At 33.0% G+C, this 13,530-nt stretch overlaps 2 protein-coding genes across 2 annotated transcripts in view; both read left to right on the top strand.

Moving 5' to 3' along the window:
* Nucleotides 1–218: 218 nt before the first annotated feature.
* LOC132753536 (uncharacterized) lies at nt 219–6,921 on the top strand. The gene is made up of 4 exons (XM_060744013.1): nt 219–334; nt 5,240–5,545; nt 5,850–6,212; nt 6,530–6,921. The coding sequence occupies exons 2-4, from the start codon at nt 5,248–5,250 to the stop codon at nt 6,919–6,921; spliced, it is 1,053 nt and encodes a 350-aa protein (XP_060599996.1). The 5' UTR covers nt 219–334; nt 5,240–5,247.
* Nucleotides 6,922–10,275: 3,354 nt separating this feature from the next.
* Nucleotides 10,276–13,530, top strand: part of LOC132753535 (E3 ubiquitin-protein ligase RNF213-like) — a 115,065-nt gene continuing 111,810 nt past the window's right edge. Inside the window, exons 1-4 of the mRNA XM_060744012.1 lie at nt 10,276–10,424; nt 12,017–12,228; nt 12,559–12,848; nt 13,281–13,522. Coding sequence (XP_060599995.1) covers nt 10,354–10,424; nt 12,017–12,228; nt 12,559–12,848; nt 13,281–13,522 — 815 coding nt within the window. The 5' untranslated portion in view covers nt 10,276–10,353. The remainder of the gene's footprint in view (nt 10,425–12,016; nt 12,229–12,558; nt 12,849–13,280; nt 13,523–13,530) is intronic.

Genomic DNA, 13,530 nt, shown 5'->3' with positions numbered 1-13,530 from the left:
TGTATAAATAAATATTAAGCTTCTCATGTTACTATTTGTTCAACCACGGATTTATATATAAAATTAAGGAAGTCGGGTGCACTAACTATTTATACATATATAAATTTCAAAATGATAATATTTACAATATAGAAAAAAGATGGCACAAGTGTAACAATTCATATAAGAAAACTGCAGACGACAGAACTCCGCAGCGCTCTTTGTAGTGCACTTTATCTACACTACTGATAACGCTGTGCTAAGATATCAGGTTACATAATATACGCGCTGAGAGGAATTTTCACAGGGAATTCCCACTTTTGTTTCTGTCAAAATGAAGAAAACGGAATAAATGGTAAGCTGATATATAACTGTTATTTTCAAATGTGATAAAAATATTAAATGTTATAGTGTATTTATGTTGCGTGAAGTAATATAATATTTTATATTGATTAGTAAACTCCAGGCTATGTCATGTATTACGTAAGTTGTGCACAATTAAATTGGCATGGTAATATCGACCATTTTAATGAATTTAGCCTTTTTAAGGTAATTATTATTTTTCTTACAAGAAGATAAAATAGATATATTATTCACCACAACAGAACTAGTTATCTATCTAACAATGATATCTTGAACAAAATGTGGAACGTAAATGGATTTATATTGAAATGAATAGAGACATAGAGATATGTTTATACAGCAAAATACTTAAAACGTCAGGGTTTGGACAGTTTTCAGTTTCTTTCTTCTTGTTTTATATACAATGTATATTGATCAAAAGGGTATAATACTATTTATGCTTGTGATAACAATTCTATAAATCTTTTATGTGTGGAATGAAGACAACTTTATGGTCGTAAATTTATGTGTATACAATAAAACTCTTCTGTTTGTTGATAACAACGACTTTATTATTTTCTGAAAATGTTGTCTAATATGCTGGCACAATTCCATATCTTATAACAGTATTATGTCTACTTTCGTTTTGAGATTTTTCGAAAATACGTACATTTTATACCGTATCAGGGCCGTTCCGAGGCAGGTTTTTTTTAAATAGCAAAATGAATGACATATATAGAAACTTTTTTTAATGTTACTGTTTACATACATACTATAATTGGCTGTGTAAATAAATATGCTACATTATAGCTAGTAATAACTAAGTAATACAATAATTGCATCTATTATTTTAATGCTGCAAAATCGTTGCACTTAGCAGACGCTTTTGTTTAGGAAACATACCTTTTTTTTAACCTTTAGGCAACCTTTTAAAAAGACATAGCTTTATACAGGTTGACCTTCAAAATAATTTTACATGCAGTCTGATACCTACAATTCGCTTGTATTTACATTTTAAGATTATATCATTTAATTGTACCAATTCACACATCTTTATTCGATCCGTTCGTAGTTGACTTCGCGTCAAAATGAAAGTAGGTTTTCCCCGTTACTAAGTCTGACGTCATAATGTAAGAAATATACACGACAGTTATACATTATTTAATGGTATTTGAAGGTGGCAGGCAGGCGCGTAGCTAGCCTATAAAGAATGTGGATTCAAAATAATCTAGGGGGGTCATGGGGGCATGCCCCCTGAACATTTTGAAATAAATGGTGCAATTTGGTGCGTTTTGGGGCCTCCGGAGAGCTTTCTTGACCAACGAAAATCCATTTATTTTAGCACAAAAATGGAGATGAAAAGCTTTACTTTCGTTTATTTCAACTAGTCTACATTTCAGAGCAAGTCTAACTTGCGGCCTTTGCTGGCCGCAAACTCGTTAATGATAATTTTTTTTTTGGTCAAAATAATGTGGATTCAGCTGCGTACTCGCGTATAGGCAGCTACGCGCTTGGCAGGGCGGAAGTGGGGATGGTCTTGTGTTTTGGGAGTGGGGCAGGGGTACAGCCGATGGCTGCACATGGATTGTGTGATATAATACACTTTTATTTTGATAAAAAAAGACACTTTGAAATAGACAATGCATGTCAGTAAAACATTCAATAATATGTCTTCTTTTTTTTATAAAGGCCAAACACAAACACTTAGTAGTTTCTAGTATTTTTTTTTCGAATTTTATCCGCGAGCGGTCATCATTTTAAAGGACGCGTCGTTATTATATTTGAGATATAGATAATGTCTTGACGAATTCATTCATAAACGAATACGCTTGTATAGTGATACAAGAATTACGTCTCTTGAACTGAAACTACCTTTCTGGACAACAATTGTTTATTATATAATTGGTAAGTTAGGTATTGTTAAATGTTTGTAGCGTTACTGTATCCGCGAAGGGTCTTTTTCAAAAGCATCATGTTATTTCTAGATATAGCTCAAATATAGAACCAGTCCAAGATTTTCGAAATGGCGGCGCCCTGCTAACGAAGGGTTTATATCCCCCGCCGATGGCATCGGGAGGGGGATTTAGTTTACGCGTTGTCCGTCCGTCCTTCCGCTCTAACGGGGCAGTAATAATGTGGCTAGAGGGACAATAGGTAACTTTTCTTTCTCATTGGTGTCATTTATTCCGTAATGCTTTTATGTGGCTATTTTCTTTTGTGCGGCTACAAGAACAAAAGAGAGAACAATATAGAGTAGCCACAGCGTTACTGTCCCGTTAGAACGTTAGTCAATCCGTCCGTCCGAATTTCGTTTCCGTGCTAGTTCACTGCAACTACTGGCTGGAATTCAACAAAACTTTATGAGAACCATCAATACCAAGAGGAGATGCGCATGTCGTCGCCATGTTCTGGTCCGACCTTTTAACACTGAGCTAAGGCCCTTGATTATGCATATAGAGCAATAATCGTTTCCGCGCTACTCCTTTGCAACCACTGGCAGGAATTCAATGAAACTTTATGGGAACCATCAAAACCAAGAGGAGATGTGCATATCGTTGCCTTGTTTTGGTCCGACCCTTCAGCACAGAGTTATGGCCCTTGATTAGTTATGCAGGATGCATAAAGAGCAATAATCGTTTCCGCGCTACTTCTCTGCAACTACTGGCTTGAATTCAATGAAACTTTATGGGAACCATCAATACCAAGAGGAGATGCGCATATTGTCGTCTTGTTCTGGTCCGACCATAAAATACAGAACTTTGGCTTTTTATTATGCATAAAGAGCAATAATCGTTAACGCGCTTCTTCTTTGCAACCACTGGCAGTAATTCAATGGAACTTTACGAGAACCTTCAATACTAAGAGGAGATGCGCATATCGTTGCCTTGTTCTGGTCCGGCCATCCAACACAGAGTTATGGCTCTTGATTAGTTATGTAGTATGCATATAGAGCAACCATCGTTTCCGCGCTACTTCTCTGCAACTACTGGCTTGAATTCAATGAAACTTTATGGGAACCATCAATACCAAGAGGAGATGCGTTGTTTCGGCCCGACCCTTCGACACAGAGTTATGGTCCTTGATTAGTTATGCAGTATGCATATAGAGCAATAATCGTTTCCGCGCTACTTTTTTGCAACTACAGGCAGGAATTCAATGAAACTTTATGGGAACCAGCAATACCAAGAGAGGGCATATAGTCGCCTTGTTCCGGTTAAATCCTGCAGAACAGAGTTATGGCCCTTGATTAGTTATCCAGTAAGCGTATAGAGCAATAATCGTTTCCGTGCTACTTCTCTGCAACAACTAGCTTGATTTCAATGAAACCTTATGGGTACCATCAATATCAAGATGAGATGCGCATGTCCTCGCCTTGTTTCGGTCCGACCCTTCAACACAGAGTTATGGCCCTTGATTAGTTATGCATTATGCATATAAGGCAAAAATCGTTTCCGTGCTATTTCTCAGCAACTATTGGCAGGAATTCAATATAACTTTATGGGAACCATCAATACCAAGAGGAAGTGCACATATTGTTGCCTTGTTATAGTCAGACCCTTCATCACAGAGTTATGACCCTTGATTAGTTATGCATTATGCATATAGAGTAATAATGGTGTACACACTGCTTTTCTACTACTATTTAGAGCAATAATCTGTCCGTGCTATTTCTCTGCAACTACTGACAGGAATTCAATAAAACTTTATGGGAACCATCAATACCAACAGGAGATGCGCATATAATCGCCTTGTTCCGGTCCGACCCTTGATAAGATATTCATTATGCATATAGAGCAATAATCGTTTCTACGCTATTTCTCTGCAACTACTCACAGGAATTCAACAAAACTTTATTGGAACCGTCACTACACTTCAAGACAGAGTCATGGCCCTTTTAGTGCTTTTAATGTGATTTTAATCTAACTTATACACCTCATACATGTTATCGCCCACGCGAGCTTTCCGCGTAAGTAAGGACATAACTGCTCTAGTCGCTGAACGTCGACTAATGAAAAACGTCCATTGTAACATAGAACCTCAGCTTCTCTGGTATTGGATGTACATAAGTTGTATATATTGTATTATTTGAGCTTCACCAGTCAGTTAGGCGATCATCAACAGATATAGAAGTCCAGCTTCTATGATGTTGGATGAATATAAGTTGTAAACATTGTTTGCGTGTCACCAATTGTTCTTTTACTACATAACTTGTTCCATTGATTCAGTTGATCATCATGTAATCAGTAATGATTTCTTTGTCCAATCAATAAATGGTAAGGTAACCATAAAGAAAATTATAATTATAAATATTAGGTGAAATATCATCTCAGTTTAGTTGTCTTATAATCAATAGCCCGCTCGGAGATACGTTACAGTTTCACTTTCTTTTTGTTAGACTAAGATCCGTTACTGTATTCTGTTGAATACTTTTATAGCTATAATTTACCTTATGATTTAAATTGAATTTTATGACAAATATTATATATAATGCCTATAATCAATTTATGGATGTACACATTTTTTTACCTAACAGCCTGTACATTTTTTAATTGTGTATACTTTTTGGTACAGCTATATTCATTTAAGTAATCTGCCTTTAATAGTGAGGGAAAATTGACATTCAATATAAAAGCCCAAATACTCTTACAATGCAGGCACAGTTCCAAGAGTTTTTTTACCAGAGGCAAAGTTTCGACAGGGGAAAATGCACATTTCAAAGGGTAGGGGATGACATTTTTCTACTTTTCAGAGGGAAATATGAGTCAAATTATGCAGACTTTCATTAGCTTTAGCATGCTAAAACCACTAAGCTATCTCTCTGGATCCATGCAAGAAATGTCCGACGAATTGAATTAAAAACTTATAGTACCTTGGTAGAAACAAACATTCATTGTTAAAAGCTTATATTTTCTTACAGAACATAATATGAGATGTTCCAATTCAAATTGTGGCTGGCAGGGTAACGGTAACTTCTGTCAGTCATGTGGCAGTAAAATGATAGACATACCTGCAGAAGTGTTGATTAAATGTAATGGGACATTCGAAGGTCAACCATGCGGTGCAGACTGGAAACAGACACAAAACTTTTGTACTAAATGTGGAACTCGAATTGACAAAAGTCTTTTTAAACTTCTGTCAGAAAAATGCGAGAGATGTGAAACTATTCTAGAGCCGGGAAGTTTATTTTGCGCTGAATGTGGCTTAAAGAAAGAAGCATCCAAAGGTAAATGCCTTTTCAAATTAAAATTTGTATGCAATCTAATGACATCTAGCCTAATAGCCTAAAATGAATTTATTAAAGCTATAACATAGGTTAAACATTTCTAAATAACTATGATTGTAATGATGATGAAGATTGATATTTTATATAGGAATTTGCAAGAGGTTTAATAATATACTGTTCGAGATAGCGATGACATTGCGACATCTCATTTTTATGCTATTTTAGTATTGATGATATTACTATTAATGTCATCATCGTCATCATTGTTTTTATGACTGTTGCATTTGTAATGTTATTATATCAGACGCTAAAACAGAAAAAGAAACTGTAAGAAGTGCTGACCAAGAAGCATCAACCGTTGATACTACACTTTCACCAAGTGATGACAAGGCGTGCTCTACAGTTGAGGAAATAAGTGACAGACTTGAAGGTAAACTACTTACAAACAATGATGAAATAACGAGAAATGAAAGTGTAAGAGAACAGACAGAAAACAGTCAGTTTGAAGCGGAAACTTGTAAACCTACTGATGGTAATGATTTAGAATTGAAATCAACATCTTATGAAGAGGGTGAAACTAATCAAAAGAGTCCATTCATTCCGATTGATGATGTAGATGCCTCAAATGATAACAAAACTGGGACAGGTGAAATAGAAGAAACAAAAGGTAAAGCAAATTTGTTATAATAATACGGAATTAACAACAGTTAGGCCAAAAAAGTGTTACCGGTATATTACAGTGTGTATTAAGTTGAAAAATTAAATCAAATTGATGTCCATTACCACTGCATCTTTGAAACGAAGTTTCACAAATAAATGTAAGCACATATTTCAGCTAAAATTTTTGCAAGTATTTTCTGCGAAGACATTTTTAAGGAACTAGAAAAAATACTGTTAAAGAACTTGTCGTTTTGAAAATTCATTTTTCAATTTTCCCAAATGATATTTGCACTCTTACATTATTAATCTTTCTGACGTTTATAGGAAACCAAACAGAAAAAGAATTAGTAAAACGTGCCAAACAAGATGAGTCGACCTTTGAGAGAAATAATGTACTTGCACAAAGTAATGAAAAAGAAGGCCCAATTGTTGCTGAAATAAATGACAAACATGAAGGCATTCCTGTTTCAAATGACGATAAGATATCGAGAACTTTAAGTGGAACTGTGAGTGAACAAACTGAAAGAAATGATCCTGAAGGTAAAACTAGTGCACATACTGGTATGTATGATGTAGAATCCAAACCAGGTTATACTGAACAAAGGGAAGATGCTCAAGTGTGTGAACCAATATTGATTCATGATGCAGTTTTGTCAAAAGCAAATTTCGGCAAGAAAGTTGAAAAAACAGGAACTGGAGGTACCAAATCAGTTTGAAATAGAGTATTGAAGGATTGCATTTTTAGGCATTTATATATTAGCTGTCTAAATGCTTACTAATTGATGATATTTTAATTTGATTTTCCGCATTACTAAATGTTTCTGACAGAAATCATAGGCCACAGGCCAAACTTGACGTTTGAGTATAAAATGACAAAAATGATAACGAAACTTATGAAATTATAATTCAGAATAAAAATAATAAACAAAAGGATAAAATATCAACTATCTTCAGCAACAGTTTTAAGTAGACCGTTTAAAAATTTGGCAAATCACTGTACATCAATAATGACAATACTTCTTTCTTTTTAAATTTGTCCTTAATTCCTGTTTTTTAAAAACAGATAAACCCGGGGAAAAACGTCCCCGGGAGGGGATCATCTATCAATAAAAGAAAATTGTGGAAAGAAAAAACGGCAAAATTTACAAAAACTTTTCTACTATAAAATTTCTTTTGCAAAAACTGAAAGGTTAAACCCAATATTCGAAAATTCTTTAAAAAACCAAGTTGGGAGAAAAAACTGCCCTTCCAAACAGACAAAAAGAGTCAGCCTATGTAAAAAACGACCTCCCCCCTGATACACCCTATGAATGTAAAAGGAAACGAACAAAACCCAAAAGGGACATGAAAATAAGAAAAATGAATCAGCACAAATTAAAGGTAAACATTTAAAGAACTTAACGTGTCTGTAACATAGTCTGTGTTCCTTTCTTTGGTTCTTGAGCAGATACTTCATGAAATGTTTATATGTACTTTGCTTTGAATTTTATTTTCAAACGTTTTTTTTTTTTAAATCATGTCAAATTTTCACTACTATAACAAGAAATGATAAAAATCTTACTTAACATATTCAAAATATGATCAAAATAAGTTTCCAAAAATACATGACATGACAGGATTATACATTAAAGGAGGAGGTAAAATCTTGCACATAACACTTTTATGCCTAAATCACAATATGTATCATGAATTGCATAATGCCTGAAATACCAACATTAATGGATGTGGTTGTTTTAAAAATAATTTGTTTTATTTTCACAGAATCAGAGACTTTGTCGGGAAATGAGTTTTCGCCGGATCCTCAAGCAATGACACCACTAGCATGCGACGAAAACGTCAAAGAACATGAATCCGAGAGTGATTCTGAAATAGAAAGCGCAGAAGAAGAAAAATTAACGTCAAATGAAACATCGCTTTTTGTATCCAAACGAAGAGAGAAACGTTTGTGTAGAAATAAAGGCGGAGGCTCTAAAGCAAAACGGAACAAAAAACGAGAACATAAAAATAAAATTTGATGCAAGAAAAAGAGTGACAAAAGGGATGTTGAACGTTTGGGAAAGAAAAAAGATAAAAACAAAAAAAGAAAATGAGAAAAAATCCAAAAAAAAACCATAAAGAGTTTGTTTGAAAAAACCCACCCAGTTTCATCCCTGAAAAAAGAAAAGATTTTTTTTTTGCGAGGGGAAAAGGGTGATAAGGACGGGAATTTAAATAAGACCCCCAAAGGAATTTTCCCCACCAGACCCAAAGAGTCCATTTTTTTTTCAAAAGTGTAAAAAATTTATTTTAGGAAAATTACAAGACAAAAAAATTTAGGTTTTTTTTCACCCGGAAAAAACAATACAGAAAAATGGACAGAAATAATGACAACCATCCCATGAAAGAAAACCAGGTATCTTTAAAAGAAAATGAACACAATATCTCGAAAGAAGCAAATGGTTTAGAGGGGGAACGGACAATGGACGAGGAAGAGAAATTTAAAAAGAATGATAAGGTTTATTTTCTTTAGACATTATTTCTTATTTTATGTAATTTTGCATGAATTAAAATGAAATAGTTTTTCTAGACAAAAAAGGATTAAGCAAATGATCTGACTGTCTGTACACGAGTTATTGGTTCAGGATTATTTCAAATGGTTTCAAGCACCAATCTCAAAACAAAATTTACAGACCCGTCATGTAAATGAAAGAGTTTGTTTATTATTATAGTCCGTAGTCTTTCTCTCCTTTCTCTTCTTTAATAAGTCAGAGTAGGTCTAAAGGGTTTATGGTATATACATGTTTTATAAAATATTGATCGGGTAAAAAATTTAAAAAGGTTTCCTTTTTTAATTTAATTTCGGGGAACCCCAAAAATGGTGAAAACCCAAAACCTGAAAAAAAAAGGGGAACATTTCCCAAAAAGGGGAAATGTGACCATGATGCAAAAAATTTTAAATTACTTAAAATTTTTTGAAAAAAACCCAAATTAATTAAATTAACTTTTTTGAGCCCCCAAACTGTTTTCCCCTTTTCAAAAATTTGGTTTTTTGAAAAGGAAAATTAAAAAATTTTTAAATTTTTGAATAAAATTTGGGCCCTCTTGCTTTTGAAATTGGAAAAAAATTTACTTGTGATTTTATCAAGAAATTTGCATTGTAATAAAAATTTTTAATATTTTTAATTTGCTAAAATTAAATTTTTTACACACACCCCTGCGAGAGGGTTTTTTACAAATTCCAAAATTAATAACAAATTTTTTTAAATGATTATACTTTCAGTTAATGTTTTTGATTTTTGTAAAACAAAATGTATCATAGATTTAAAAGAAAAACATGTTTATCTTTGTTTACAGTTTTGCACTAATACATGTAGTAACAAAAATATAAACTAGGCTTTCTTTGCGGGAATTACATTAGAATAGCAAGTACGAGTCGTATACACAACTTTAGAATTCAACAAGTAGTATTCAATTAATTTCCACATGTAATGTTTACAATGAACTTCCATTCTTTGATTTTAATTACGACTCAATTTGAATGTTTCGTTTATCCTTCACAATTAGCTTAAAAGACATACGCTTTGGTGGCATTTAGTTATCAAGGAGAATAAAAACAGTATTATAGAATTTATTTTATTTGATCCTATAATATGATATAAAGCATCTCTGTGAATAGAGTTGAGGGTTACCGACCTCCCTTTTTTGTAACCATGTAACCTTTTTATTAAATAAGTTCTTTTACATAGATTTAATTCTGTTTGTATATGCAACGCTAGCATAGCCTTTAATCATGTCCAGACCTCAGTATAATAAACAGTCACAGGTCCAGTATTTAGGACGTTTGAAATGTCCATGAGTACAAATTTTGTTGAGGATGTTATTTTTTTCTGCATTTGCTTAAATTCATGCAGGTTTTTAACTACCCGAGAGGGTGGCTAAATTGAAGTAGTGCCTAAATATGGAATGCAATCAAGTATTTGATGATTATAAATATTCAATTCTATTTCCCACTGATTTATTTTGCAATATTAAATGTTGTTTTTGCTGTTGTTTCTTTAAATATTTAACATATTGATTTATCTTCTAGAAACGATGCACCAGGATCCAATGTAGTAACTGTGATCTTCCATATTCTTGTTCCACATAGCTTAGTCGAGGGGAACAGAAAAATGTTACTTATGACAAGCATGCATGAATTCGGAGGCTGGAAAAGTAGACAAAACGTGTTACAAGTTGTCAGGTACCTTAATGTCAAACCGAACATTGTTTAAAGCTGATAAAAGAAAAAAAATGTCCTAAAAAAGTCAACAGTAGCAATAAAACATAAAACAAACCTTTCATATATGATTACTATTTAAACAAGGAAATATGTTTTTATATGGCGACCATAACAGTCAGTGGAAGTACGAGAGTTTACTAATTAAAATAATAATAGAAATAAGTTATATAAGCGTATAGCAAAATAAATGTCAAAGATTAAATGAATTGTTAAAAATCATTTCTATAGAATAACACTTGTGTCAATAAGTACTTATTTAAAAAGTAACGCAACGGGCTAACTTTAAAAGTGTTAAGAACGTTTGGAATCTGCATTACTTCTTTTTTTCTATGTGTGCAATACTCAATCATTCTTAAAAGATGAAACACGTTTCTATATGGAAATCTTATCAATTAAGAGGCCATCGAATTGGATTTAAAATGGGTGAATTTAATTGCTGTTAAATAAAACTTACTAATGTAACAAACTCGAATATGAGAAATGAAATTTAATAATTGAGGCAGGATTATGTTAGTTAGCCTACAATCACCAACATGTAACAAAATACATTTTATTTTATGCTTTTCAGTGGGTTACTGATTTATCCTTGAAAACTATATTTGATTTCACAGTAAAAATAATCAAAATATAAGACTACTTTTAAAGATTTTCCGCAAGTGGTACCTTTTTTTATTTATGCTTAGATAAGTCCAATATATCCAGGGTTTGTTTGGGGTCCGCCTGGGCTCCTTAAGTCATTGGTTCTTGTTGCTGGGTCATGTGGGGGTTGCGTTCATTGAACGCCGCCTTTCCTTGTTGATTTTGTTTATCATATTTTGTTTAAAGCGAAGCAAATCTAAAATTCATAAATAACTTAAATTTGAAACGTCATAAAAAATGAAATTTACTTCATTCATTTTACCGATCACCAAATGCGTCTCTAATGATTCTTCTCTACATTTTGATTTTGTTTATAACATTCTTATCATTACTCTTCTTTCATCATGCAAAACTGCTCTTGATAACATTTGGGCATATCTAAGTATTCTACGAGCAATATCTGTAAAATCTGTGTAAAAGCAACGACAGTCATCTGCCTGAAGGATAAGTAAATAACCCAGCGTTCGTAAAACAACCTTTCAAAAGATTCCATGTTTTCCAAATTTATAGTCGCTTCTTGAATGTACACACATATGTCAACAATTAATATATGTTCGTAACAATCCACAAATAAGTTTTCTTCCTTATAATAGATGCAAAATTATCAAATGTTCCGCTCTAAACTTGTATTTATGAGAAAATCGTCTAAAATTGAGGCTACCAGTGGGGAAAACAAATTTTAATATTCAAGTATATATTGAAGAAATTTCATTAAAACTTATTTAAAGCAACAAATAAAAAGAAAATGTATTTCTTTGTTGTGTAAGATGTAATTTGTATTACATATCGTGAACTTCAAAAACAGTATTCTCACTTGTAGCTACACACAACACACACATTCTACGATATCAGCTTGCGTGCATAAGATGTTTGTTTTCATGATACTTTTAACATAATTTATGCTGTTATTTTAGTGAAAACAGTGAGTACGTGGAAATGAAAATTGCAATGAAAATATCGAGATATTTGCTTACACTTGGGAATCCGGTAAGATATAAATATGCTGTATGCAGTCATGGGGAACAGAAACACTTTTTTGACTGGGAAGATTATTGCTCTAGCGATTCTAGCGATACGTTTAATAACAGAAGGTTATACATAAATAGAGAACTGCTAGCAAATAAAGGCAAGTTATAGTTAATTACATTCTTTTTTGTCAAGAAGTTGAAGTTAATTTGTCCGAATACAAAGATTCTTTCTTCATGCTTCTTGACTAATAATAAGATTGATTTTGATAACAAGTTGCCAATTTAAGAGAAAACTGATTATTGAACAATGAAATTATGTTTTTAATATTAAGCTCCAAATGTAGAAATTCCAGTTATATTTTAGGAAAAGCTACATGCAAAATATTGGTACATATACATATAAACTATTCTCAAATAAGGGATGTAACTTCTCATTTATCGGTACATGCAGTGTCATTACAAATCGTACTATTATTATACATTTACAGACCAATGGCATCAATATGACGGATATGTGACATTGAAACTGAATGAAAACATCATTAAAAGGGGTTTTAACTTGATTTTTGGACGTCACGAAAGGAGTCATTCGTTTCATGCATCAATGTATGCAGAACACTTTTGTCCGGCGTGGTTCAGATCTACTTTCAGTGAGACAGAAACCACAACTACGCCCATAGAATCAGTGCACCAACTAATATGTTTGTACAATGGACTTCGAAAAGCATATTACGTTGATAATCGATTGTTTCCAGATGAAAAGGAGTATGGAAAAAGCGTAAGAGCAAAGCAAATTTTTATTAAAATGTTCAAAAAATTGTATACACAGTTGGCAATTTTTGAGTACCAGATCAAAATGTTAAGTGTTTCTGTCAGTCCAAAAACATTTCCGACCATAAATTCACTAATCACCGAGCTTGAATAAACAATGCCGACGTAATAGTATTTCGTTAATGTTATTTCAATATTTTTTTCCTCTGAACTATATGAAACGTTAATAGTTATGTTCGGATATTTGCTTGTAATAAAAACTTAAGAATGTGTTACATTAAACCTTAAATTGCTTCTTACACTATGTACAAAACGGGCACTAAGTAAATTTGAAGCTTTAGTGATTGGTAGCTATTTATTCAGTATCTTTTATTTAGTTATGACACGCGCGTAACATATCGATTTTTAAAGGATGTCAGTTAATTTCGTTCTTTAATAGTTTGTGACATGGATACTAACTCCAATGGTTGAATCCCTTATTCGTGGAAACACAGCATCGACTAGTCTTCAAATACGAGTAGTGCGTGCCATCTGCATTGTTTTGGTTTGTGGTGAAGTTGATATTCCACTTGATGAAACCAATTGGCAAAGAACTTGTAAATGTTTGCTGGTAAAAGGGGATGCACACAACAAAACATGCATTGAACTAAGCGATGTACTGAAATACTTCCCAGAAAAAAAGTAAGTCG

The sequence above is a fragment of the Ruditapes philippinarum genome, unplaced genomic scaffold, assembly GCF_026571515.1.
Source record: "Ruditapes philippinarum isolate M1 unplaced genomic scaffold, ASM2657151v2 ctg2314_1_1_1_1, whole genome shotgun sequence".
In the NCBI taxonomy this organism is placed as follows: domain Eukaryota; kingdom Metazoa; phylum Mollusca; class Bivalvia; order Venerida; family Veneridae; genus Ruditapes; species Ruditapes philippinarum.
The sequence above is the reverse complement of the archived record's forward strand: the minus strand, read 5'-3'. Positions and strand labels throughout refer to the sequence as shown.